Below are 26,093 nucleotides of genomic sequence, written 5' to 3'. Positions count from 1 at the left end.
TGTTTCCCGAAGCAGAGTGCTCTTTGGGATCTCTGAGTGATGATGGATTGCCTGTAACACACAGAGGTGCTAAGTGAGACAAAATATCTCACTGAGATAAAGCTGCCTACTTCAGATTTATATTGTTGAGTAGACAAACGTGAGACTGATTATAATCTTGAAATACTTTTCCTGAGCTAAATTATTTTTGTGCGGATGGAACGACGTCTGGGTAATTCATGTGCAATTTAACACAGCCAAATCACAGAGGTGGATGGAGGATGCAGAAGTGCTGTGTGAGAAAGATGGCCAGAGCGCTGCAGGGTTTATGGGGAAGCTGTTAATTGAAGAGGATTCCTCCTTTCTTTTTTTTTTTTTAATGTTATTCTGGATGTGGTGGAGAAATACACAGAAGGATGTGTATCATCTCTCACTTCACCCAGGTGGTGGAGGCATCGTTCCTGGGGGTGTCCAGAGAACATGCATTGAGGGACATTGTTGTGAGCACGGTGATGGTGGGCATTGCCAACCTTAATGATTCTATAATTCTGTTTGCAGGTGCCAGTGGGGATGTGGCATTGGGGCAATCTGAGTCTATGTAAAAGTAGCTGGGAGTCACCTTTAAGTGACAAGCTCGCTGAATGTCCTCAAGCTCCATTCTTTAGTCTGCCTGGTTGTATTTGCTGTCTCCCTGAGCTCACCCAGGGAACTTAAGTCTGTGCTAGGTGCTCCATCCACACTTGCTAAGGAGCTGCTGGAATAGGGTTCTGCTGTTGTTGTTGAAGTGAAGAACTGAAAGAGTAAGGACATCTAGAAGTGTCTCATTGCCTTGTTGTAACAAGGAAATAAAGTGGGGCTAATTTACCTAGGTTACATCTTCTGTAGTGAGACTGCTCTCGTCAGTGAGAAAGGTATGTTATGATTCAATCAAATATTGTATGTTCTGCTGCATGTGGAGTTACAGTGTGAAATTGTCAGCATCCCTGGCATGGAGCAGCTGAGTGCCCATGGAGCTGTGTGACACCAGGGAGAAATGGGCAGTGTGTTCAGGTGGCTGCAATGGGCATAGAGCTTTGGGGAACAGAGCTGCACTCCTAAAAGCTGCTCTCTCATTATTTATTAATTCTTATTATGGTATATGGCTCAAATTGTTGGCAGTTTTTCCAGTGGTTGTTTTTGGTCTTTAGAAATGCCAAAATGTCTCTGGGAAAAATCCTTGGGTGGGATTCTCCCATTCTCAGCAGAGTTCATCCTAAAGCACCATGAGGAATGAATTCTGCTGTGGGAAGGATACGCCCTTATGCATTTCTTCCTCTGTATGTAGCTTATGTGTTCCTGTGGCATGCCAGGCTGCAAGGAGTCCTTGCATGTATCTGCACTCTGCAGCAGGGAGTGGGCTGGGCTTTCCTGGGGCTCTTATATACACACAGTGCCACCGTGTCTGGCAGTGGTATTGAGAAGCATTGCTCAGACAGACAGGGTATGTAGGGGTATGTATGTGGGGGGAAGTTAATTTTTGGAGAATTCAGGTGGTATGGCACAGCTGTGTTACTGAAGCCATAGGGTTGTTAGAGCTGCACATGGTTTCACATGTGGGACAGCAGTAAGGAACACTCTTCAGCATGGGTGTGGGAACGTAGTACTCTGGGAGCAATTAAGAATCATTAATTGGAAGCACTTGTTGCCGGATGTGACTCAAGTTGGTTGCAAGTTGCTTCACTCACAAAGTCAGGAGAATCCCTGCATTCAGATGGGTGTTCTGGTGTCCCTGAGGTTGGGGGCTCTATGTGGGGATAGGTGGCAATGCCAGAGCACCAGCTGGGACATCTGCAGGTTCATTAGCTCATTTATTTATAATTACAGCTTGAAAGGCCTCTGTGAGATGGGACTGCATTTACATGCAGAAGTTCAGACCTAGGAGTGCCTCTTGGATTCCTCGGTTGTATCTCTGGGTTGAAACACACTGGGAATTTACACGGCTGTGCTGAGTCTGCTATTACTCATCCAGCATTCAAAGTGATAGTGAAACTGCATCACAAACAACAGCTTCCTGACCTGTGTGAAGAGGGTGACGTTTTTTTCCAGTTACGCATTAACCAGCGGATACAAAGTCAGCAGTGCAGAGTGGTAGAACATCCAAGTGTGTGCCAGGTGCCTCGGTGTCAAGCAATGCACAGAAAACAGTGCACAATAAGGGACCTGTTGTGTTTCTGTACCAGTTCTCTGTCTTTTCCTAAGGGGTAACTTGTAGCACTTGCTCATTTCTAGAAGCCTGCCACAGGCATGAGCAGCGTGGTTTCCTTGTTGTGTTTTGTTACATGAAGGAGCACAGCATAAGGAAATGCCTTTTTAGGCACGGATGTGGGGATGTGGAATGCTGCTGTAAGAAATTAGCTTAATAGCAGTTGGTGACTGTATTTCTGAATGTGAGAGCATTGAAATGTCATGGTGGTTCGGCAGGTAGGTGACACATGGAAACGGTGACCTTCTATTGTTTGCATCGTGCTCCTCTGAATCATGTCCAGGGCTGCAGGGCAGCACTTTGCTGGCAATTGCAAGAGCAGGATCTCTGAGGCTGATTCCTGCGAAGATAGGGAGTAAGCTGGCAGTAAACTGAAGGTAACTTTTGTGGTCTTGCTTTGTTCCAGGAGCATTTTTTGATTATTTTTTTTTTTTCTTTTTAATCTATTTGAAAGGAATGAATTGTTGTGCGAAGCCCTAAATGAGGCTGCAGGGACAAATTCTGTTAAGCAGAGAACCTCTTTGGATTTCTCATTGCCTTGGTCATCCCTCTATCCTATGGAGTTGGAACAATGCTGAGACTGGTGAAACTTGGGATTTTATTGTTTAAGCATTTATATACGTGTCAGAGATGGTAATCAAACCAAGGCCAAACCACTTCTTGTTACTCCGTGGGAGGAAACAAAATGCTCAGTCCAATATATTCATGAAATATTGCAGGGCCATAATTCTTTGAGTTTCATCTGTCCAAAGTGTATTCTTTCTGCTGCCAACTGAGAGAAGTTCTCGGTTTTGGTGCTAGTGTACAAATACAGTTTTCCTCTTCCTCCTGTTGCTCACGTGGACTGAAAAGGTGACATTCCTTCCACTGAGCTGTGTCTGTGCCTTTGCTCATTGAGCTGGCAGGTGAGTTTTAGCTTCAGCAGCTCCAAGTAAGTCTCCTCTTCAAATAATTTCTTGCTCAAGGCAGAAGTTGTTTCCTTACCTGTCCTGAGCTGCTGGGACTATGGTGCTTTTTGAAATCCCATTCATCTGTTCACAAAACTTTTACAAGTACCACTTGAATCATGTACAGCCTGAAGAATATCCTGGGGATAAAGAGGCTTAAATAATCTTTACTTGGGCTGCTCTGGTATGTAGCTTATATTGTGTTGAGTATTTTCAAAGCACTGAAGAAAATCAGTTCTTTACTGTAAGAATTCTCCCAGACTGAAACTGAGCATTTATCTTAGTGAAATGTAGTGTGCTAAATTAAGTGAGATGTGCAAACATGTTTTGGCTTAAAATTTTTGTTGGTGAATACAAATGTTGTGCTGAACTCCAATGACATCCTCCTGTAAGGGAAAAGTTTTCTGATGAATAGCTGTATGAGTTGATGGATAACTTTGTTTCACTAGATTTCTGAAAAAACATCCCATGTCTTCTGTGGTGGCTGGATGGGAGAGCAAAAACAGGAGCAAAGTATTGACATTGCTTTTACTAAAAAGACATTGATATTCTCCTAAAAATTCAGTACTGATTTTCAGTTCACGGGCACACAGGTGAGTGTAAAGCTAAACTTCTCATTCTGCAGAATGTAAGTTCTTGCACTCAAAACATGCAGCAAAAGCAATCCCGTGAAAATCAATTAGAATAATAGAGTACAGCCATTGCAAAATAGCATTACAATAGTTAAGTAATTATCCCACTGCATGACTTAGCAAGAGGGATAAATAATGCATGCAGAATTGTGTTGGAGCTTGCAAGGGAGGTTGGTGCTGAGAGTGAGGGGGAAAGAGCACAGACAGAGCTCCTGTCAGGGAAGGTCTGGTGGGCTGAAGCCTTGTTGAGCCTTGAGAGGGGGCAAAACAGACCATTTTCTATTTCTTTCATGCTCATTTGGAGATAACTTTCAGGAGGAAATCTTTGGTGTCTTAGCGGATGAACTCATAGCGGTGTGTTTTTTCCTCCTTGGTGTGGCACATTGGAGATAAAACACACACGCTTAAGAAAGGTGTGTGAGACTTTATGTGGGACTGCTCCAGGATGTGCTGAGGTTGGTCTGGTGGCTGCTCTGGCCCCAGAGGGAGGGATGAAGTGGTGCACACTGGGTTTGGGTGTACGTGTGAATGGCGATGTGCTCCTTCATGGGTGGGAGGTGGTCCCACCTGTGTGATCTGTGTGATGCTCAGCTCTGCCAGCTTACCAGAGGTAGAGAGTGAGGCCACTGCACTGCTGTGTGAAGGGACAGGGACTCAGTGGCACACAGAGGCATTGCAGTGACTGGTCAGGAGGCTGAGCTGCTTGGACAGGGTATGGCTGCTGGCTGGTGCCATCCCAGGCCATGGGGCAGCTCCTCTTGGTGCCCTTTGCATTCCCCTCCCTGGTGCCCTTCTCATCACCACTGGTCCAAACCAAGGATCCTGCTTGGTTTGGATCTGTTGTTTGTCTTTATGTTGCAGAAGTTTTCCTTTATTGTGTAAGGATGGGTACTACGTGAAACAGCTCTTCAGGCTGAGTGTTTGTGTAGCTGCTCTTTTGAAGAGAAATTTCAGGGAATTTGTGCAGTGCCGTTGTGTTGTACACTGCTAGTTAAGCTCTGACAGCCTCTCACCACTTGTGTTTTGGGGAAACTGACATGGTCTTTGAGATTTCCCCAGTAGCTGCTGTTCTGTGACAAGCTCAAATGAGAATGTCCTGAGGACGCAGTGATCAGAATGCTGAGATGCTGCTGTAATGCTGAAGGAGTCCGATAAAAGGTTGGTGTAATTGTGCCATTTGCTTACTTTAGTTGTCTAAAGCCTCGTACTGTACTCCAAATATTAGTTAATTAGAAAAGAGAATAATTATCCTGGTGTGTAACTTGATACAGGTTTCTAAAATTGGCACCTTAACAAATGTATTGATTGATTGTTTAGAAAGTAATTCCCATGTCTTAAAAGAGCCACTTAGTATTGAGATGCGGCATTGCTGCCCTCCACTTCTGGGTCTGCGTGGGTTCCCTGTGTCAGTTTGTTCAATATTCACTGCCACTGACCTTGGATAATTAAGAAGTCTGCTGTTTGGAGGAGATAAATGCTGCTTGTGTTTGGCACATGACTGATTAGCTCAGCTGTGGAAGTGTAGTTTCTGTGCTGCTGGCAGGATGGATGCTGCCCTGCACAGCCCTGTGTCCCTCTGTGCTCCAGAGCTGAAGCTTTGTGTGAAGGTCTCCCCAGGCTCCAGCACCTGAACCGCTTTGCATGGGCTTCCTTTCTCACTCAGGATAAAGTGCTACTGGCACTATTGTCCTGGCAATAGTTCTAAGAGGCAGAGATGGCTAGTAAGTTGCTTTTCTGTTTTGTCTTTTTTTCTTTCTGGTCTCTTCTTACTGATATAATAAAACCATCTTAGCAGTAATAGTAAATCAAACCAAAGAATAGCTTTAAAAATACAGCTGCATCCATGCCAGACTATTTCAGCTGGTGTCAACTTCCTTTGTGTTCTTGAGAGACAGAACAGTGGTGGCAAGTAGTGTTCTGTTGGGCTGCTTTGTTTGCACCCAGCAGGGCACTGTCCCTGATGGGATCTCTGGACTTGGGCACCCAGGAGGATTGGGGATGACATGTGCTTCTTACAGACTCTGCTTGTGAAGCCAAATCTGTAGCCTTGAAAATCTGGAGGACTTTGTAATCTTCCCCCCCTGCAAGGACATTATTTATTTCAGAAATTGCATAATGTCTGTTATGCAAGCAGTCTCTTTTCAGCAACTGTGTAAAGTGTACTATAGAAAAAAAAAAAGTGGGTTTTTGTATGTTAAATTCAGGCTTCAAGTGGCACAAAATAGATCCCACAACTGAAGCGTTCTAATGAAGAGAGGCTTTAACAAAAGTTGCATTCTATTTATAACAGGAGCGAGGCAGAGCCGAGCAGCTCTCACAAACACTCACACCTGTTTCCACAAAGAAGTTCGATTCCCACCATGCATCCAGTTCTGAGAAATAGTGATTAAGTGCACGGACTGTGTTGCAGATGAAATCAGCACAGACCTATTAAGCTGATCTATGTTGGTGTTCTGTTTGGTTCTTTTTTTCCTGGAATATCTTTAGTAAACAAAATCTTAGGTGAAATATACGCATACCTCACTTCACAGCATCTCACTTGTGGATTTACTGCTTACCCTGAGTTCTGAGTCCTTTTTCCACTCATCTGTACGCATCCTGAAATAAGTCACTTTGTAGACAGGACACCAAATATGCATCTCTCCTTTCTTTTGCTACTGGTGCACTTGGAAAGTTTCCTGAACAATGTGAATTAAAAGCAGCAGCAGTTGATGAATGGCTGTTGCTGGGGCTGTAGAGGCACTGGAGCCGTTGTGCCCTGAAGTTGCCTGTGCACGACTCTGGTGCCTCACAGAGTGCTGGGCTCTGGCTGCAGAGCTCTGTGTGTGAGGAGTGGCCACTGATGAACACGAAGGTTGGTGCAGCCAGCCCTCTGGTAGGAGGAGGTGCTGGATAAGAGCTCTGCGTGAAATGCTGCACAGCTACTTTCTTTGCAGACTTCATGTTCCGACTAGGTTCTCATGCAGTCTATCTGTTTAGCTCTGAGTGCTTTCTTTAATGGGATACGTCTGAGAAGAAGACTGACTCAAATGCAGGAGGCATAAGTTGAGGCTGTTGTCACAGCCACTGCCTTTTTCCTGTGCATTGCTGTCTACTGACAGCTTTTCAAACTTGCCTCCAGGACAGAAGACCTGTTCTGCTCAATTCTGTCATTGGAGCCTGCCGTATTTAAACAACAGATGAGTATGTTTGTGAAACCACTCTGGTGGTTTTGTTTGTTTATATAGCAGTAAAAACAAGTAATTAGTGAAAGCATGGGTCCTGCATTTCCAGTGGGCTCTGTGCACAGGCATGCTCTGCTGCTGTCTGACAGGCCGTGTTCATGAGACTTGGCTGTGTAATGCCCTTTTCAGACTTATTTTCAGGTATTTTGCTACAGAAGAGAGGGGCAAGATGTGGGTGCCTGCCGTGCTTGTCTGCAGGGCTGTGGTGTGCTGGGGCACTGCTGCAGCAGGTGGGATGGAGAAGTGGTAAACTTGTGCAACAGCCTTTCCTTAAACATCTCATGCTGGCTTGCAGTGTATGAGAGCTGCAGGGTATGAAGGAGCCAACTTGCTGGTGTTTGTGTGCACTGTGGAGGGGTTTGGTGACTGTTGGTTCTGTGTGGGAGATGGAAAGCTGTTGGTATGGCTGCAGGTGTACAAATACTGCAGGGTGCAGCCATGGTGCAGAGCTGCTGTTGGTGATGATGAGGACAGGAGTGCCAGATGGGAGCGTTTGAGATCAGGACCGTAAAGCTGGATTTACACCTTCATGCGAGCATGGAGGTCCCAGAGGAAATAAAACAGATCTGTGCTGTGTCAGAAAGCTGCCTTGCAGTGGAAATCCCCTCGGAAGAGCTCTACCAGCGCTGCAAAATGAGCACGCTTGTTTACAAAGGGCGTTTGTGGCCAGGCTTCCTACTGCAAACACACATGCCTGGAGGTTCGGCCCCAGCCCTGCAGGACCTCCGCGCTGTGCTGGGCAGGAGGAGCCAGCTGGCAGGGATGGGCTGAGGGCTGAGCCTCAGCTGGGATGGACCATCTGAGACCAGGACATGTTTGTCATATGCACAGCAACCTCGGGCATCCGGAGGCTTGGAGATGGCTCCGTATAAATGTATGTTTTAAGAAGCTTCTGAAATGACGTACTGCCTTATGGGGTCTTTCCCCAGGCTGGGAGGAGCAGCTCCCAGCAGCAGGAGCCAGCCAGCCACAGGACGCATGTAGCTGTTGGCTGGAGCTGCTCACCCCGCACTGAGCAGCACACAGCCAGCTCTCTTGGGCTGCTGCTGCAGAGGAAAGGAGCTACGTAAACAGGGAAGCTGCAAAGTAAACAGGCACCAACCCAAAGCCGGCCCCTGTGCATCCCAGGGCAGTGAGGCAGCGGGTTCCGAGTGAACGCTGCCTGCTGTTGAAATGAACACGTGCAGGAGAGCTCTCTGCTTTTGTGCTTGTGCCATAGTGATCATTTCCATTCATCTTTTTTGTGATCCTCACAAGGTTGTTTATTTTGAGGAAATTTGTCTGAAAAGCTCGTGGTTCTTTAAGTTGTTTTTGCAGCATTTACTCTAAGTGGCTGCTTCTGCCTTTTTGACTAGGTGTGCCTCCAGCATTCCTAGTACAGTAATGATTTTCAAGCAGCAAACTTAAACCTATGCTGCTTTCTAAGTTTCCACTGAATCTTTGAAGACTTCTGGGCACTGTATCCACATGTCAGGGTGCTGCTGTCCCTGTCACAGCACAAAAGCCTTCCGTTGATGGGATCCTGCAACTTGGTGCTGCTGGGAGTCACTCTGGCGATTAAGATAAGGGGGGAATATTTTGCTTTTCTTCTCTACGGTTTGTTGAACCATTGGGCCGACCTGGGAGGCTTTGGCTCTATTTTCTCCCTGGCTTTGGTGCGGTGTGGAGGGCTGCACTCCTAGGAGTTGGCTGCTCAAGGCAGTGCATGCTGTTTTGTGCATTGTGTTTGAGTAAGAACATGGTTCTGTTTTTAGCTTGCTTTTACTTGGAATAAACAATTAGCCACACAAATCCAGGAAGAAATTAGAAGAGGAAGCAATGTGAGATGGCAGTATCTCACTGACTCATTCCTGCAAATCTGTAGCAACGAGTAATTTCTGTAATCTGGTAGATGTGCATCTCTGATGTGGTGTGATCTCGAGGATTGGAAGACCTCTACGTATTTTCCTCTGCTGTAGTCATCCTGGGGTAAGTCACTGCCACAGCTTCCCCACTGCTAGATGGAGATGAACCAAATTGATAAATACAGGTGGTACCTGTATATACAGGTGCCTGGGTGATGTGCTGTGGGAATACACGTGAAGCACCAAACCTGCCCCCATCTGACTGCTCAGTGATGGTTGTCAGGACTTTCATTTAGTAGTTCTGGTATTGTCTTTGGTATTATAAAAACAAGGAGCAGTGTTTATCAGCAGCAAAATACTCTATAACACTGCGTAAAAATTCTTGTATTTAGCTGTGGAGTTAGGAACCTTTTATCATTTTCTGAGTGCTCATAAAAATCTGTAATGTGACATCAGATACAAGCATAGAAAATCTTGGTGTGTGGTACAGCATGCGGGGTATGAGAGGCTGAGAGGGATACATTGTGTGCTGTGATTGGGCTTTCTGGTGTGTGTTGCCGTATGGGGGAAGTGAAACTTCAGAGATACGTTGTGTGTTCTTCCATTTCCAAGAAAGCTCTCCCTGGCACATCTGTACTTCATTCGTCTACAAACCAGTTTTCCTTTCATTGCCCATCTTTGTTAGGAAGAACGTTAAACGTGCGCCTATCTGCTAATTGCACGTGGTCTGCTGCTTCCTTCTCAATAGAGTTAACCCCTGAATCTTCACTTGCAGGACCAGCCTGGAGCTCCAGCAGCATGCTGAGTGCTGTCACTGCTCTTGCCGTGTGTGCTCACCTCTCAGTGGGCAACCGCAGCATTTGTGCACGCATCTCCTCATCCTGCAGCTCTGTGCAGCTGCTGGCAGTGCCCTGGGCTCAGTGTGTCCACTCAGCTGCTGCCTTGCATCAGGCTGCCAGTCCTCAATGTGCTGTGGGTCGGGCACGCAGCCAAGGGCGGCTCTGTGCCGGCAGGGAAAAAGCATCAGGAATCCCAATAATGCACGCAGCAGTCCCTGTGCTGCTCGGTCAGTGGAGAGGGAGCGAGTGAGCTGTGGAGAGATTGTGGGTATTAAGTGGGATGGGTAATGAAAGGCTGCTCGGGCACTGATGGGAGGCTCTTTAAATGGAAAATGACTTTAAGTGATGGTGCTGGGCTGGTCGTGGTGATTTGCAGCTGGCCTGGGTTCCTGGCTGAGCTGGTAGCTTTCAGCAGTGATAACCACTGCTATGTGATGGAACACCAGGATTGTTTTGGAGAATTCAAAGAAAGAACTTCTAACAGAGCTTGCTCTCTTTCCCCCCTTGGAGTCCAGAAGGAGGGCAGCTGATTGTATCTCTGTATGTTTGTGTGGGTCTGTTTTATACAAATAAACGTTAGGTGAGGAAGAGCTGAATTGAAGTCAGTTCCTCCAGCCCAGGAGCCATAATTCTGAAAAGCCAGAGTGGTGCTCCTGGGGCTGAAGTACTGATTTGCCTGAAGCAGGTGTGGGAGCAGCGGCAGAGCTGCAGCTGGGGGCTCCCTGGGCTTCCTCAGCAGAGTGCTGTGCTCAGGCACGGTGGGTTTCACTCGCCTGTCTATGCTCTGTTCTCATTGTGTATCTTATAACAAGAAATAAGGCTCTAAGGCACATGGTCTCCTTATAAAAAGGCATGCCTGCTTGCATCCTTGTCTCAGAGCATCTGGTATTCCATGCAGTGTTAGGAGAGCACGCTGCTCCGCTGGGCAGGGAGCTTTCCTCTCGGACCACAGGCAGCAACCGTTTCTGTGCAGTGTGCTGTGACAGAGCTCAGCTTCTCTCGTGAGATAAAGCCTTCCTGACGTAGCTGAATTAAAATCACCACCTTGCTCACTTGGCTCCTTCTCATGGCATCCCTGGAGATTTAGGGCCTACAGAGACTGTTCAGCATCTGCTGCAGAACAGGTAGCATCTTCTCGTGCTGCTGTGTGAATTGAGCCTAGCTGGTAAATGATAGATAAGTCTTTTTTTTTTTTCCCCAAGCATACGGAGTGCTGCTGTGCCATGAGCACAGCACGATCTCACACCAATGAACTGGCACATCCCTGCACTGCAGGTAGCTCTGCAACACGGGGACTCCAGAGGAATGGCTCAGCTGTTGTAAGCACAGAGCTGTCAGCCTTTGTGCTGCCGGTGCACCTTGCTGCAGGATAGCAAGTTGGGGGACTGTTTGCTTTCCACAGGATTACACACAGCTCAATAACGAGTCCAAAAGGAAGGAGCATTCAAGGAATTGTTTTGTTGTAAATCTGAGTATTTTATTACACGCATTGTGGTTGCTGCCAGCTTTATGAACTGTTTTCCAATTTTTGCTAGTGAGAGCAGCTTATTTCTGACACGCGAGTGAAATCGCTTTGGTTTTATCATCCTTTGGGTGATAGCAGGCGAGTAAATTTTGTGCTGAGATCAGTGAATTTTCCCTGACAATTTTAGAAGTTGTAAATCAGGGATCGTTTGGTAGTTCTGCAGTGAGGTGTGTCTGGATGGAGGTGCCAGAAGCAACAGTGCTGCAGCTCTTGCAGTTTTGGTGACCAAAGAACATAGCCTAAGGGCCGTGATCTCAGGGCCATCATCTCAAGTTCAGACTTGGTGGTGTTTTTACGTTTATGGCTGCATCTGGTTTTGTATGAACTCGGCTGTGGGTTTTGTATATGACGGTGCAGTTGTCCTGCTGCTGTAGAACTTCTTCCCTGCAAAAACAGTTTTAAGTTGTTGCAAAAGGAGGGGTTTTGCTCTCAAAGTGCAGTTTTGCAGAGGACTTTTTGGGGATGGTTCATCACTCCTGAGTGCAGCAGGAGCTCTCTTTGCTGCTCTCTGTGTTCGGGGTTTCGAGCTCTGTCCCTTGGTGGCAAGCAGGTGCACTTCAGGGAGAGTTGTAAGGGTGCTTCTGCAGTGACAAATACTCCAGCCATTCCTCAGACATCCCCGCTCTCTGGCTTTATCCTCAGTGTAATTTGTGTGCTGATACTCCTGCTGCTGAGCTCCTTCTCCAACTGGTGATCATCATGATTTGTAAATATGCCCAAATAGTAAGGAAAAAGCCAATGCTGAGGCCCCTGGTAAGACGTAAGAGTTGCACGTTCCTGCAGGCATCACTGAAAGAGCCTCTGACACCACAGAGTGACGGATGGGCAGCGAGCGGGCAGCTTCCAGTAAATGCTTTCTCCAGTAGTGCTTGTGTTTAATTTAATAACCTTTTAATTCTTAATCTAAGGAAGAAAAAAAAAAAAAGAAGAAGAAAAAGGAGGGGTTACCTTTGCAGTCCTGGCTGTGCTGTTTCTGCACATCGCTGCCCTTTGCTGCAGAGCACACAGGAGGCAGCAGGTGGGGGTTGGCAGTCTCTGAGGGTGTGCTGGAAGCTCACTGTAGGTGGCCATGCATTTTTAAATGGACTTTATGTGATGAACACTGGTTTTGTGTGTGTGAAGTCATTTTCTTGCACTTTTTTCTTTCTAAAATGTTCAGACCTAATGCTGGAAGTCGTACATAATGCTTTGCTGTGTCCTCGTGTGTACAGCTTACAGCAAAGCCTGTCCTTCCCGTAGACACAACTGTGTCTTGCTCATGAAAACCCCAAACCTGCAACCCAAAATCAGATCTTCCTTGGGTTAATTTACTTATTTTTAAACATCTACTTCAAACAGTCAGTGCAGAAGGAAAACTCCCCTTTTTCAACAGAGTACTGCTCAGTCATACGTTTCTTGCTGTTTGACCTTTTGTTTTTGGTACTGCTGCTGTCCTGTGGTCTTGCATTACACAGGGAACCTGAGGTATCTGTGCACAGCCTCTGTAACGCTGTGTAGTTGTACACTAAGGGCAGTTTGTCCGTTCATCTCTTTTCTTGCTGCTGAAAAAGGCTGTATGGTCACCACAACTGAGCTGGAAAACACATGCATGGAGTGCTTACCCTGTTGTTTTTATGGCTTAATTTCTCTAAAGTTTAGGTTCTTTCAGGTGTAACGTTCCTTAAAGGAGGCAATTTTATTCTCTTCTGTTGGATGTGTCCATGGGTTGGTTCCTAACCTCTCTTGCAGAATTTCTCTGAAGTGGGATTTATGTACCATTGTTCTGGCACTAGTGGTTTCATAAACACATCAATACTTTTAGTCTCATTTTTCCCTTTGAGCAGAGAGACACTCATGTTGCTGGGATTATTAAAATAATCATGTACTTCAACTTTACACTGTGCTGCATATGAAACAGATTTCCTCAAAAGAAGCAGAGAGCCTCTCAGAGGTCTGCTGTATCACCACTTGCATCAAAGCTCGAACAGCATGAAATTACCCAAATCCTCAGTACTTCGTGTTACATGAGGCTTTTGACTCTGAAATCCCACTTGATGCTACTTTCATTCTTCTGATAACAGAGTTGTAGGAAAGTAAGAGCAATTATAATTAGATCCACATTGCTGGGATTGCCAGAGTCCCCGTGTGTGCTGCTGTGGCTGCAAAGCGGGCTGCGGTTTCCACGCTGTGTCTTCAGGAGATGGGTGGTTTGTGATGTGTCGAGGAAGCAGGATCAGAGAAATCCCAAACAGATACAGAAATTAGGGTCACGTGAAAAATACAGTGAGACTTATCCTCCTTTATCCCCCTGCAAATCCAGCTCCGAGTAAATAGCACATGTTGAACGCGTGGTGTGATCTGCGTGCAGTGCTTGTGCTCTATTTTCAGCCCTGAAACGAGTTTCCAAAGGCGAGCCTGAAGATATGGAAGGAAATGCACTGGGAGATGCTTGGCAGAACCTTAGGAGTATGGTGCTTCCTTGTTCTGGGAGCACAGCAATGTGTGGGAGCCCTTGGTGGAAGGAGTCGCGCTTTGGGCGCTTCCTGTTGGTCTCACACAGTGTCACTTAATGGGACAGTCCAGGGTACAGCCCAGCTCTGTTAGGGAAGGGGTAGGGTGGTCCTCTCTGCAGTCAGGAGTGTGACTCGGTGCTTGTGGGCCCCTTACAACTTGAGATGTTCTGTGGTAGCTGGGAGTATTTGTGCACAGCACGAGGTGAAGACTTGGGTGCCTGAATCATACTCTGAATAGCCAGATATGTTCAGCTTTCTCATGAATCACAATTTCTTTGCTGAAAATACTTTCTCCTGTGGTCTGCTGCAGTTGAACACTATAATTAATGTGAAGCAATTGATTGAATGCACCTTTGAAAGCATAGTTTAATTGTGCTTACTTTTAGGGTGGAAGAAGCCAATTCTTGTCACTGGATTCTGAAAACACAGGCAGTATTCACTTATGTCATATCACGATTGCATCTTCACAGTTGGGTTTTTACCCAGACTGTCACTTAATTAGAGGGAAATTGCCCAAGCAAGGCCTAACTTAATGCCAGGTAAAGGGAAACCATCTTGTCCTGGACACATACACTAACAAATTGTTCTTATGCTCAGCTGTTGGCATCACTACAGTAATTCTGCCCTTTTTGTTGCTAGCGTGGAACTTGGATGCGTTTGAGACCACTATGCAGTGTTGCATCTCTTCAAGGCATTCATTGTGGAAACTGGGATTTGTTAGCTGTGTTGTGTGCATGATGACATTGGACTAAATGATGAGATAGATATTGGTGTTCTGTTTAGAAGAGGCTGAGATGAGGTTTAATTTTTGTCGCCTGAATATGTTCATGGTTTGTATGATTTGTTTTCACGTTACAGACAGCAAGCTGGTGAGCAGATTTGGGATTAAAATGGTTAATGCTCATTTCTGAGGCTCTCTGTCATACAGAAAATTTGGAAGGGGCTTTAAGTTTCTGTTCAGGTTATTCTGCTCGAATGATAACTTATATTGAGATAATAATGGTGTATTAGAGTTGAAGCATTCTCTTTGGAGAGTGCCAAAAAAAAAGAAGTACCAGATGGGAACAGAATAAGGGGCACTCAGCCACACTGTAATGTTCAAAAAGAAAGGAAAAAGAAATTTGGAGGAAAACAACAACAACAAAAAAAGGCAGCAAAGAGGGTTCCTTCTGTTTTTATGAGTTCATGTTCTGGAAGGGATGCGAAGTTGTTGTAGCCCTCGTGGGAATAGGACTTAGTTCTTCCCACTAGCTTTATGTCATTGCTTGCACTCAGGAAGGCAAGGTGAGTGGTGCCCAGTGTGGGCTGTCACCCAACAGTGCTGCTGCTGCTCCTGGAAGGCTGAGCAGCCGGCGTGCTGCAGGACAGGGCTGTGCTTGGAGCGAGGCTGGTGTACTGCATACACATCTTTTGGTTGTGGTTACTATGGTTATGGCTTGCTGTGCTGGAAACATGCTGTTGTGCTTGCTTTGTTTGGCTTCTTGTGAAGGCCTCTAACCAGCGGGTCCTGGCTGGGGCAGCACTGTGGGTCTGACTGCAAGGCATTGGTTACTGCTATTGCTATTACTGCTATTATGCCAGTTGTTGAACTGGTGTTCTGACTTGTGTTCTATTATCAACTAAGGCCAGGCGTTAAAAAGAAGTAATTTCCCCTTTAAAATTCAAATCTTTTTTCAAGCAACATGAACTGTGTACACCTCAGTAGCTGTTAAGGTTGAGAATAACATCACAAACAGCAACAGAATTAAAAACAGGGAGACATGGAAAGTGGTGCTCTTAGGTTCCTGAGCTGGGACTGCCCACACACAGCCCGAGGTTCTGATTTACCTGTGTGGATAAACAGCATATTGCTGAGAGTGTGGCACGGGAGGCAGCTCCGCGCTGTGGGGTTAATCATGCAGGGAGATGGTGTTTGCCTTTCCTTTCAAGGTTCCTTGATGCTTGAGATTTTTCACATTACTTTTTAAGATATAGGAAGTGAAAATCAGGAAACAATGCACGAACATCCTTCATTATTATTATTATTTAATTGAATTAGCTGCTGGCAAGGAAAAATGTCATAATTTTCTGTTCCTGGAAGAGTGATGGGTCAGCAGGTTGCTTCAGACGAGCTGCTGCTGCCAGCTGCGTGTGGCTGCATCTGAGTAACTTCTCTCTATAACAGAAGGCTTTGTTGCATGCTTATTCACAGTCAGCAGACACAAGTTGCTGTATACCAGGATTCTAGGTGCCAGGGTGCTGAACACCTCTGCTGTCTGTAAACTGTTGCATAAAACAGGGAACTGTGTGGTCTGATCTGCAGAGCTTTCCGGCACGATAATTATTGGTACACCATACTTACTGAAGGCTGAAATCCAGATTCTTTGTTCTCTAGAAAACGTATGCATTTTGTGCTACAATCTGTGCAATAGTTTCTGTACTGCATGAAAAATGCAAATGGTGGTGGTGGTGACATAGATTTCCCTGATTCCAGCCTGTAGACTTGGCAAAAACTTGTTGTGAAATCAAATGTTAGGGTAGATGTGGCTCAGCATACATTTGCAGGAAGAGTAGTCACACCAGAGATGGCTCTGGAGGTTGGTGATGCCTGTTGCTGAAGCAGGCTGACCAGGCTTCCCTGTTTGCAGGACAGCAACCACGAGTTCCTCCTGGGTCCTTGAAGTGCCTTGGGTTTGTGCCCTGTAATGCTGAGCAGGACCAAAGACCAGGGACCAGGTAATCAGCAGGGCAGCATTAATGATGTAGGTGATGATCAGACTAATAGGGTTTGTGTCAGGGTTCTAGCAGCAGCCAGTGGTGTAACTGCAGTGCAGAGCAGCCTGGGAGCTGTGTGAGGGTCATGGCTCCCCATAGTTCCCACTGTCCCAAAGTTGGTGCAGATGTCAGCTGTGTGCTGCCTTGAGAGTCTTCCCTTAACCTGCATGAAGCTTGAGCTGTGCTTGTAAGCAGTGTAACAACGTGGATGAACAACTGTTGCAATTAGAGTTCAGCTCCTAATAGACTTGACAGCTCTGTTTCCTTCCTCTCCAAAGCCACAGGGAGGGTGTAGGTCTTTGTGGTGTAATGGTACTGCTCTGTACTGGACCAGAGGGTGAGCTGGCAAGTTGCTGAGCTAAAAGTTTGGTTGAGGAATGCGGAAGAAACCAAGGTATGAATTACTTGGGACTGTGGGAGCATCAGGTTCTTGCATGCCTTGGTGGTTTTTGTTTTGTTTTTTGTGTAAATCATATTTTGAAATTGTCTTTGCAAGACATTTTGCTTACCTGTGTTGTGTTCCCTCTCTCTTCCTGGCTTCAGCCTGTGAATTGTGTTGCTGTGCATTGCTTGACCTGTGCACTGCTTGGTGTCCTTGCTCAGATTCGAGCTCCTGTGGCAGTCATGGTATAAGCTGGTGCCTTGCCTTGGGTTGCCACATGTTGTGATGATGAGCAGCCATTCCTCCTGCCCTGTGCTGAGGATCTCACTGTGATTTGGAGGAGGTGACTCTTTTGCTTCTCTTTCAACCCATGTCTATATCCCAGAGCTCCACTCAGGGCTTTCAGACAATGGTGTGAGGACAACGTGCCGGGGGCTGGCACAGCCTTTCTCCCCATAGGGTACTGAATGCCTGTTTGTTTTCTGTGAATTTCAATCCTGGTGCTTGGGACAAAGCCATCTCAGTTACCTTCTCTTGTTCTTTGTTACATTTACTGCTTGCTGCATCAGTGCACCAGAAACTCATTTGAAAAAATACAGCTGGAGCCTGGTATTTATCAGGGAACTGACTTTTGTCTTTACCTCTGTTCCTTCTGTTGAAGAGTAGCCCATGCAGTGTGGTTGGCAACTTCTTGGAAGCTGCTTTTCACTGTTGTCTAAATTTGGGCTGTGTTTTCATGAAATGGGTGGGAGAAAGGGAGCATTATACTTAAGAGTATTAGATGAGGCTGAAAATGGTGGAACAGCAGTTGGGAGCATTTCTTAATTTGAACACTTGTGTCTTGTTTGGTAGCAACAGTAGTACTCAACATGAAATGAGGGCATCCATGTGGTATTTCTTAAGTGAGGTATTCTTCCCCAGTTGCCGAAATAAATCTTTGCAGTGCTGTAAAGTAATTTTTGCTTTATAAAGTCTGACTACAGATCTCTCTATTACCATTGTAGAAAACCTAGGATAAACTCTCAGTTGGTGGCACAGCAAGTTGCCCAGCAGTATGCAACCCCACCACCACCCAAGAAGGAGAAGAAAGAGAAAGTGGAAAAACAAGATAAAGAAAAACCTGACAAAGAGAAGGAAATCAGTCCCAGCGTCACAAAGAAGAACACTAATAAGAAGACTAAGTAAGTTTCAAGGATGCAGTGTTAAATGTGGTGTGACTTCAGCAGTGCTGTGCATCGATTGATTGATTTGAATGTTAATCTAACACAATCTCCCCTCTTCCTTCCAATTCTTACAGACCAAAGTCAGATATTGTGAAAGATCCTCCTAGTGAAGCAAACAGCATACAGTCTGGGAATACTACAACGAAGACAAGCGACTCAAATCACACTTCAAGGTAACTTTATGGACAACATTAAGCTCTAAATATTTGAGAATTGTATTACATAGCAGACACTGCTCTTTTGGTGGGCTGACAGTACTGCCTAAAGGACAGGCTCTGGTACAGTCAGTATGACAAGACCTTCCTTGGCTGTGCATGTGTAAGCTCTCAAACGCTCTTCTGGTGAGGACAGATTCAAGCATTGGAAATGCTTGTTCTGTTAGCCACTCGGTTCTCATTTCGTTGCTTAAATCATATGACACTCGGGCAGTAATGTGTCTTGGCCGGACTGAATTCATCAGCCATCATACTGATCTTGGTCAAATTCTTGCCACCATTTGATACCAGTAATGAAGGCTTACTTTTTTTATTTCCTTACCTGTAATTAAGTCACGGTAATTGTCAGGTAATTCCCTGAGTGTGCTGGAGTTGAGGCTGTGTGAGCAGATTTGTTGGAATCTTGCTATCAGCAAAAAGCATCAGTGGTTGGTTTTGTTTACCTATCTGAAATGAGCAGCTGTTTTTGGAGAGAGGTTTGATCCTAGTCTTGGCCTACACTGCTACTCCATGCTTGTTTTCCTTAAGTAGTGTCTTGTGCTCTACTTCATAAATCAAAAATTGGGAATCATAGGCTTTATGTTCTTGAAGAGCCGCTGCGGTGAAGCTTTGTGAACCGAGGCAACGTTAGTTAGCTGCAAACAGTCATGACGTACATGGGAAGTATGATTTCCACTGTTGTATTGGCATTAAGATTGGCAAGACGTGGCTGCAGAAAACTGGCTTGGAAGACTGTAAATAATAGAATGAGAATGTTTAACAGTGGCTGTCCTCTATAGAGTAATTCATTTGAATGTAGGAAAGGTGCTGTGAGATTTGTTGTGCTAAAACGAGAAGACAGAGCTGTTTGTGGTGACTCCTGCCAACTGTCTTCCTCAATGCCCAAAGATTTAAGGCTGTATTCTTGGGCTGGTTGTAGAAGTACAGCTTTATTGCAGTGATTTTTCTTTTTTTCTTGTTCTGTTTGAAACAGTGCTTCCTTCAAAGCTTAGGATGCTCGAGTCTCAATGCACTTGACTAATGAGATAATGTTATGTTGATAGATTGCATCAAATAATTGTTTTCACTCCTTAAAGGAGTCATTCTGTCGACTGCAGAGTTATCTAATTCATGTTTTGCGACAAGACTTTGTCATTTCTAATTAATCCTTAGTAGTATCAGGTCTACCTGGACTATTTTTAAGGGGATACATAATCTCCTTTGAATATTAAACTCTCTTTCAAAGTGCTTAAGTGGAACCCAGCTTACAGCTCAGTGCCCTGAAGAGCAATTGTCAGTCATCTTTTCAAGGCCCTGATTTTTACAGAGTTCCAGGTTACCTGTTTTATTGGTTTTCATGCCCAAGTTCCTTAGCATTTTTGGTAACTCTCTGAAGGAGTCCTGTTTGAACTCCGAGTTCTGTGCTTATTTCTGACAGAACCTTTGTTTAATTCTGCATTGTCGTGCGCTCTTTGTTTTGAATTGCATTTCGTACTCGGCCATAAACTTTTTCAGCTATAAAAGAGGATGTGGAGCATCAGTGTGTTTGGTCAGTGGTGGCTTTGGAGAAGCTGTAGCAGGAGCGTTTGGTGCTGTCAGGAGGTGGAGGCGGCAAGGTCTGTTTATCTGGGCCAGCATTTCTTGGGCTGAGTAAGAGAGAAAACAACTGCCCCAGCCCAATTACAGGAAGAGCTGGGTTTCCTAGAGGAACTCAGGGTTTGAGGAGGAAAATACGTACGTGTACTACGCTTCCGGGAACGTTTACCACTGCATTCAGTGCTGATGCTTTGGGGCAGCGCTCATCTGAGATGTTATCAAAAGCTGACGGAAACCCCAGAAGTTGCTGAGCTGGCTGCCCTTCCTTGTCACCCACAAATGAGGTGACATCATCTCATCTGGTCTGTGGTTACGTTACACTTGCTCACTCTAGCAAGTGTGTATGTGCAACGCGTGCATGTGGGCGTGCGTCTCATTGCTGCCGGGTGGAGAAGACTGGGAAGTTTTACCCGTGGGTATTTCTGTGTGGTTAGCATTCTGGTTGTGTTCTAAAGCTATTAGAATTGTTGCTCCTGCTGTACTTGTTAGAAATATACAACTTGTTGTATGAAACACCTTCTCGGTTTGATATGAAAATACTGCTTGTGCTGTAGCAGCTTCATCTTTGTTAAGGAAGTCTGCAGCAGTACAGTTTTGTCTATCCCTGAAGCTGTACATTCATCCTTAATGCTTCTTTCTACTCTGTCTAGTTCTGGAATACCACGTGGATTAACTTTTTAAGGACTTCCTTCTTGTTAACTTAGCACTGCGAGCCAACAAGTATACATGGCAAATACAAAATCAGCTTAATTTTCTTTTTTGTTTAGGCTGCATTAGCCTAATATGCTGCAGACAAAGAGAAAATTGGTTTAAAAGCTGCAGCTATCCTTCCCTCCATCTCTTGGAATAAGGCAGTTCTCAGCAAGCTACTTTTCACTGAAGTATAAAGACTCTCCTTTTTAATTTCCCTACTGAGAATATTCCACTGCTTAAGTCTGACCTTTAATTAGGAGGAAAAGCAGTAAATTGCAGCAGTTGCTGAAGCTGACTTGGAATTGGTTGGCAGCTGGAGGAGTGTCCAAGGTTTCTTGTATCAGAGCTTTGGACCAGCCCCTGAAGCACACGTGGATGTCAGCTTCCTAGAGTCTAGACCCTTATTAGCTGCATTACTAATTGAAAGATAGCACAGCATGCAAATTACTGAGATAATCCTAAGCTATAAATATCAGTTTCTTTTCTATTGTTTTTTTTTTCCTCTAACCCAAAGAGCTAGCTGCAAGAAATGTTATTGTGTGTTCTGGATGTTATTTCCAATCTCTTTGTTTCCAGAGGGAATGTTCTGAGCGATTTCACACACAGGCTGATTGGGCATCTGATTTGTAGAAGCTTGAAGCCGTTGGAAGAGGAGCCAAGTTGTCCCAGTGCCCGTGTTGTTTGCAGCTGCAAAGCTCCAATATGGGAATGAAAGAGCAGTGTTCAACTGCTTTAATGTGGCTTTGTACTGTGGAGTCACAGCCTTGTCTCATAACATCAGGGAGCATGGGGAGATGGAGAATTTAGATAACAGAACCCTTTCATCCCTCCCTTTAGGGAGGAGATCCCTGGGTCTCCCTGGCTTCTGTCTGCCTGGCTCTGGCTTAGTGTCCTGTTTTCTGGCAGAGATGGTTGAAGATAACTGTCAGCAGCATGGCACCGTTTGCTCTACATGACAGGTCTTCCCCCTGGGATGGAACACCCTGCTGCAGGGAGCAGGAGGTCAGACCTGTGTCCTCTGCTGCGCAGCTTTTGCTGCTGCCTGGGTTCTCTTCCCAATTATTACAGTCTGTGCAGGCAAGTGGAAGGAAGGCCACCAAACTTGTTGAATGCTGTTTTGTTTTGTTTTTTTTCTAATAAACTCTTACTTTCTCATTTGTTTTCATTTTGTTCATAAACGTTTTCTCATTTATTCTAGACCCAGACTGAAAAATGTGGACAGAAGTACTGCACAACAGCTGGCAGTCACAGTGGGAAATGTCACGGTAATTATCACAGACTTTAAGGAAAAGACTCGCTCCTCTTCCACGTCATCTTCTACAGTGACCTCCAGTGCAGGCTCAGAACAACAAAATCAGAGCAGCTCGGGCTCTGAGAGCACAGACAAGGGCTCGTCCCGCTCCTCCACGCCAAAGGGGGACATGTCAGCAGTCAATGATGAATCTTTCTGAAAGTTGCACATGGAGTTGTGGAAACTATGAATCAGGGTATGAAATTCAAACACTCCACCTGCCCACGCTGCTCACATCCTGGAGAGCCTCTTCTGTGCTTGAACACACTTCCTTGGACATCGACGTCTTACTGATGCAACCAGGATAATTTCTGCTTGCCGTGGGCATCTGGCCACCAAGGAATTTCTCACCCTAATGATTACTCTTGACACTTTTATGTATTCCATTGTTTTATATGATTTTCCTAACAATCATTTATAATTGGATGTGCTCCTGAATCTACTTTTTATAATATCTGCTGTGCACAATTTTCCATGAACGTTACGACTTTTGTTTTGGGATAGGGAGCGGGTGGGGAGGGAAGGGGGCTTTATTTATTGCATTCACAAACTCCATCCTCTCTCAACATATCCTTTTTAAGTTCAGTTCTTCTTCCAGTTATACTGTGTACTATCAGTTTTGATATAAATTATATATAAATATATATATAAATAAATATATATAAAGGGTTATTTGAAACCAATACATGGAAACGCTGGTGCTTGAAACACTGTGAAGTGAAAACAAAATATTGAGCAGTTAGAGATCTGAGACAGTCCCCTTCTGTGAAAGTGCTGAAACTGAAATGGAACTGGTCGTAGGTGAGGAGTGTTCCTGGAGGTTTGAACCTAGACAGGACCCGTTTTCTTGACTTGTTCCTTCCCCATTTCTTCCCTAAGCAATGGCTAAAGTGTACTGAACACAGTTTGGATTTTTATACCTTGGGATGTGAAATCAGAGGATCGCTCCGGGGCAGCTCGTGTTTGCACTGGAGTGGCTCGGCACTTTGCAGGTTTGTGTCCAACTTGGGCATGAGTGCTCAGAGCCAGGCTGGTGTCAGCACACCTCGATCCACGTGCTTTGGTAACGCGAGCATCCCTGTATCATGCATAGCCAATCCCACAGAAGTTCAGCATTCGTAGGTTTAATGAATTTTGGCTGTTTTTCAAACCTGCATCAATAACTGAGGTAGCTCTAGAACTGGAGTTGTGCTTGGGATTTCAGGCAGCAGTGCTGTGGGGTTGTTTCTCACTGCAGCATATGCTTGGGTGCCATCAGCTCCATGTCCTGTGCTGTGTGATTGCTGTTCAGCACAATTCCAGCTGTACTCCAGAGCAGCTGAGCAGCACCCAGCGGGGATTTTAGGCATGTGGCAGCAGATGCTCCTGGTATCCTGCTGCAGAAGCAGTGAAAAACTTTGGTGCTGGGCACTGCTTGTGACCAGCGCCTCCTTCCTTCGTGCTCTGATGTATTCAGGCTGTCATTTTCCTGGCCTGTTAGTGTTGCTTTACAGTTTACCTTCCATGCATTATCCTGCTAAAACACTAGTCTGAAGAGGTAGAAAAAAACCTCTTTTGCTTTTTTTTTTTTCTTTGTTTAGTGGCCCCAGAGTGCTTTGCAGTAATTTCAGGCACAGAGGCGGTGGCTTTGGTCAACATTGATGAGTAACTTTGGGGTGTGATGAAAGAGTGCCACTTTTTTTTTTTCTTGTTTGACAACTCCGTGCCGGCTGTTACATTGTGAATTATTTGCTCAGCAAGAGGCGTTTCTCTTTATGGAGGCAACTGGTGTAACCTTTCCTTTAAGATCAGCGTGGTTGTGAGTAGCAGGTGTAGGTTCCTTTCACACAGCGACACAAAGCCGTGCGGTGCCACCGCTCCTTCCCAGCCTCTGCCCCAGGTTGCACACGGTGGCGGTGCCTTGGTGGCGGTGTCCCCAGTGCGTTCCTGTGGGCACCCCAGTGTAACTCTGCTGATACCCGCGGTGTTGGCCGTCTTTACCTTTTTAAGCATTTTTAAAGTATTTATTAAAGAACCAAAGGAAAACCGGATGCTTCCTATGAGCATCAAGACAATTTATTATACATAGTTTTAAATACTATGAATTTCTCAATCCACGTTTTAACATTAGTGGGATATTGCAAAGACATTCCTTTTCCAGTTTTTACTATTCCTTTAAGGGTCTCAGGGAGGGTAAACTGGTCAGCCATATTTATTTATTTTACTGAAATGTATTGGAATAATTTTTTAAGAGAGATTTTTTGAAGATGCCCCCGAACTTGTATATTTTGCACTGCTTTATAAACGATCCATTATCGATTAGGCTTGCGCGCATGGTGCCCATGATCCGGCGGCGCGTGCGAGCGCATGGCACGTCCCTCCAGTGGGGCTCTTCCTGGTGCTTCAAGTCAGCCGTGTGCTCCCACTCGTTGTTGAATCTGGGAATTGGTGCAAAAAAAGCATTGTGTGTACCAGGAAATGGCTTCTTTCTCAAACGGATGGACCTGTAGATGAGCTTTAACGCGGTACCCGGCTACTCATCGGCTACTGGTTCAGGAAGCAAAATCTGGTTTTGGGTGTGCCTCCTTGATAAAGCAGCTTACTGTAAATAAGTGGGAAAATGTCTTTGGGACGAGTGACTTGTAATTCTGCATTTGGTAGGAACTGCTAGCAAAGCATCCAGCTCAGCCGGCCTCGTTGTGCCATGGGTTTGAAGGACAGCATTCACTTCTGCTCTTGGTTTCTGAGCTCAGCGCCCCAAGGCACGTGTCCAGAAATGGGATTCTGTTCACACTGCGTCCGTAGGTTTCCTGCTGTTGTTGGGGAGCGTGGCTGACAACCAAGCCAACAAAACACTAGTCTAGAGGAAGGACCGGGCTCTGGGCGTTCAGTGGCACAGAAGCAGGTAAGTAAAGCACAGTGTTACGTTCGCTAAGTTTCAATTTGGCACAGACACACACATACCAACACAGCTTGCCCGACTCACTCAGTTTAACGTAGTTATGCAAAGGAAGAATCCAAAAGCATTTCAGGCAAACAGACTATTTATTTTAATTGGAATACTTGGCTGGTCTCAAATTGGACAGATCTAAAATGTGGCAGTAGCTTCCATGAGTTTATTTCCACTGAGATTTTTCACCTGCCTTACCAAGATCATTCTCAGTCTACTTTTTTAAGCTCTACCATAAACTTAAATTATTGAAAACTTATTAATTGCTGACTATATAATAACCTTTGCTTGTATGTAACCGAATGGTTTTAAGAGCCAACATTTAGAGTATGACAATGGAGCTGAACAGTTTTTAATGCGCAAGCAGTTCTGTTCTTGTGTATGACTTGTAACCTTAATTTACTGTGTAAAGATGGTTACATTATTTCCTTAGCTTTGTTTGTTGGAGACAAATATAGAATGCTTGTTTAAGTATGTCAAAACATAATCTTATCTTGTGGATTTTTATGTTAATGTATTATACGAGCTATATTTTTCATTTGCCCAGAAAGACAGCTTGTATAACGCTTCTGAAAGTTTTTCCGCTCTGTAAAGTCTTTAGAGCTGACAGTCCTGTTAGGTTTGTTTTAATCTTCATGCTAAAGTGTCAATGGTGGTTTTGTGAACTGGTCAGAAATTCACAGGTCTTAAATGTTTTCGAGAAATTTATATTGGACACTGCTCTTTGTCTAGCAAATAAAAGATGTTAATATATTCCTGTTACTGGCATGTGCACGACTGTTATTAGAAGCCACTTTATCATTTTCCTGCTTTAAATAGAAATGTCTATTTATGAATTCTGCTTGTAGTTTTTTCACAAATAAAATAGTAAAATTTACTTCCATCTGCAAGCTCTCTTTTTTGGGAGATGCCACTGTTTGGTAACAGGGAAGCACTTTGTCTTCCCTTCAAGCTGTCACTGGAGCACCCCAGTTCTGCAGAGCCACGACTGTGAATCCACCATGTTCCTGAGGGTCGGGTTTGGGGTTTGTGGTGGTGGCTGCAGAACTGGGGTCCTCTTCCTGTGACGTTTTCCCTGTGCTGTGGCCATGGAAGAGGTGAAGCTCCGTGCAGGAGGTGTTGGCGAGAGCCCCTGGGAGCTCCTCTGGTTGCCGTGCACTAACGAATTCCCACGAGTGGGATTAATGGAACTTAAACATAATTGAGGGTCTAACTGTATTTTTGGTGCATAGAAGTGCTGTTACTTTGCAAGCAGTAGTTTGATCCTCTGCTAGGAAACAGGCTGATGTTCCCTGGCTGGAGGCATT

The 26,093-nt window shown here is 45.2% G+C and overlaps 1 protein-coding gene across 2 annotated transcripts in view; it reads left to right on the top strand.

The window, feature by feature from the left end:
* The window catches only part of LOC125698798 (RING1 and YY1 binding protein), a 34,478-nt gene extending 8,815 nt beyond the window's left edge, over window positions 1-25,663 (top strand). For both annotated transcript variants that reach the window (XM_048957594.1, XM_048957596.1), the window contains exons 3-5: window positions 17,865-18,041; window positions 18,158-18,256; window positions 21,765-25,663. In XM_048957594.1, the coding sequence (XP_048813551.1) occupies window positions 17,865-18,041; window positions 18,158-18,256; window positions 21,765-22,017 (529 nt within the window). In that variant the 3' untranslated portion in view covers window positions 22,018-25,663. The remainder of the gene's footprint in view (window positions 1-17,864; window positions 18,042-18,157; window positions 18,257-21,764) is intronic.
* The last annotated feature ends 430 nt before the right edge of the window (window positions 25,664-26,093 follow it).

The sequence above is a fragment of the Lagopus muta genome, chromosome 11, assembly GCF_023343835.1.
Source record: "Lagopus muta isolate bLagMut1 chromosome 11, bLagMut1 primary, whole genome shotgun sequence".
Lineage (NCBI taxonomy): Eukaryota > Metazoa > Chordata > Aves > Galliformes > Phasianidae > Lagopus > Lagopus muta.
This window is presented reverse-complemented; position numbering and strand designations above follow the sequence as displayed.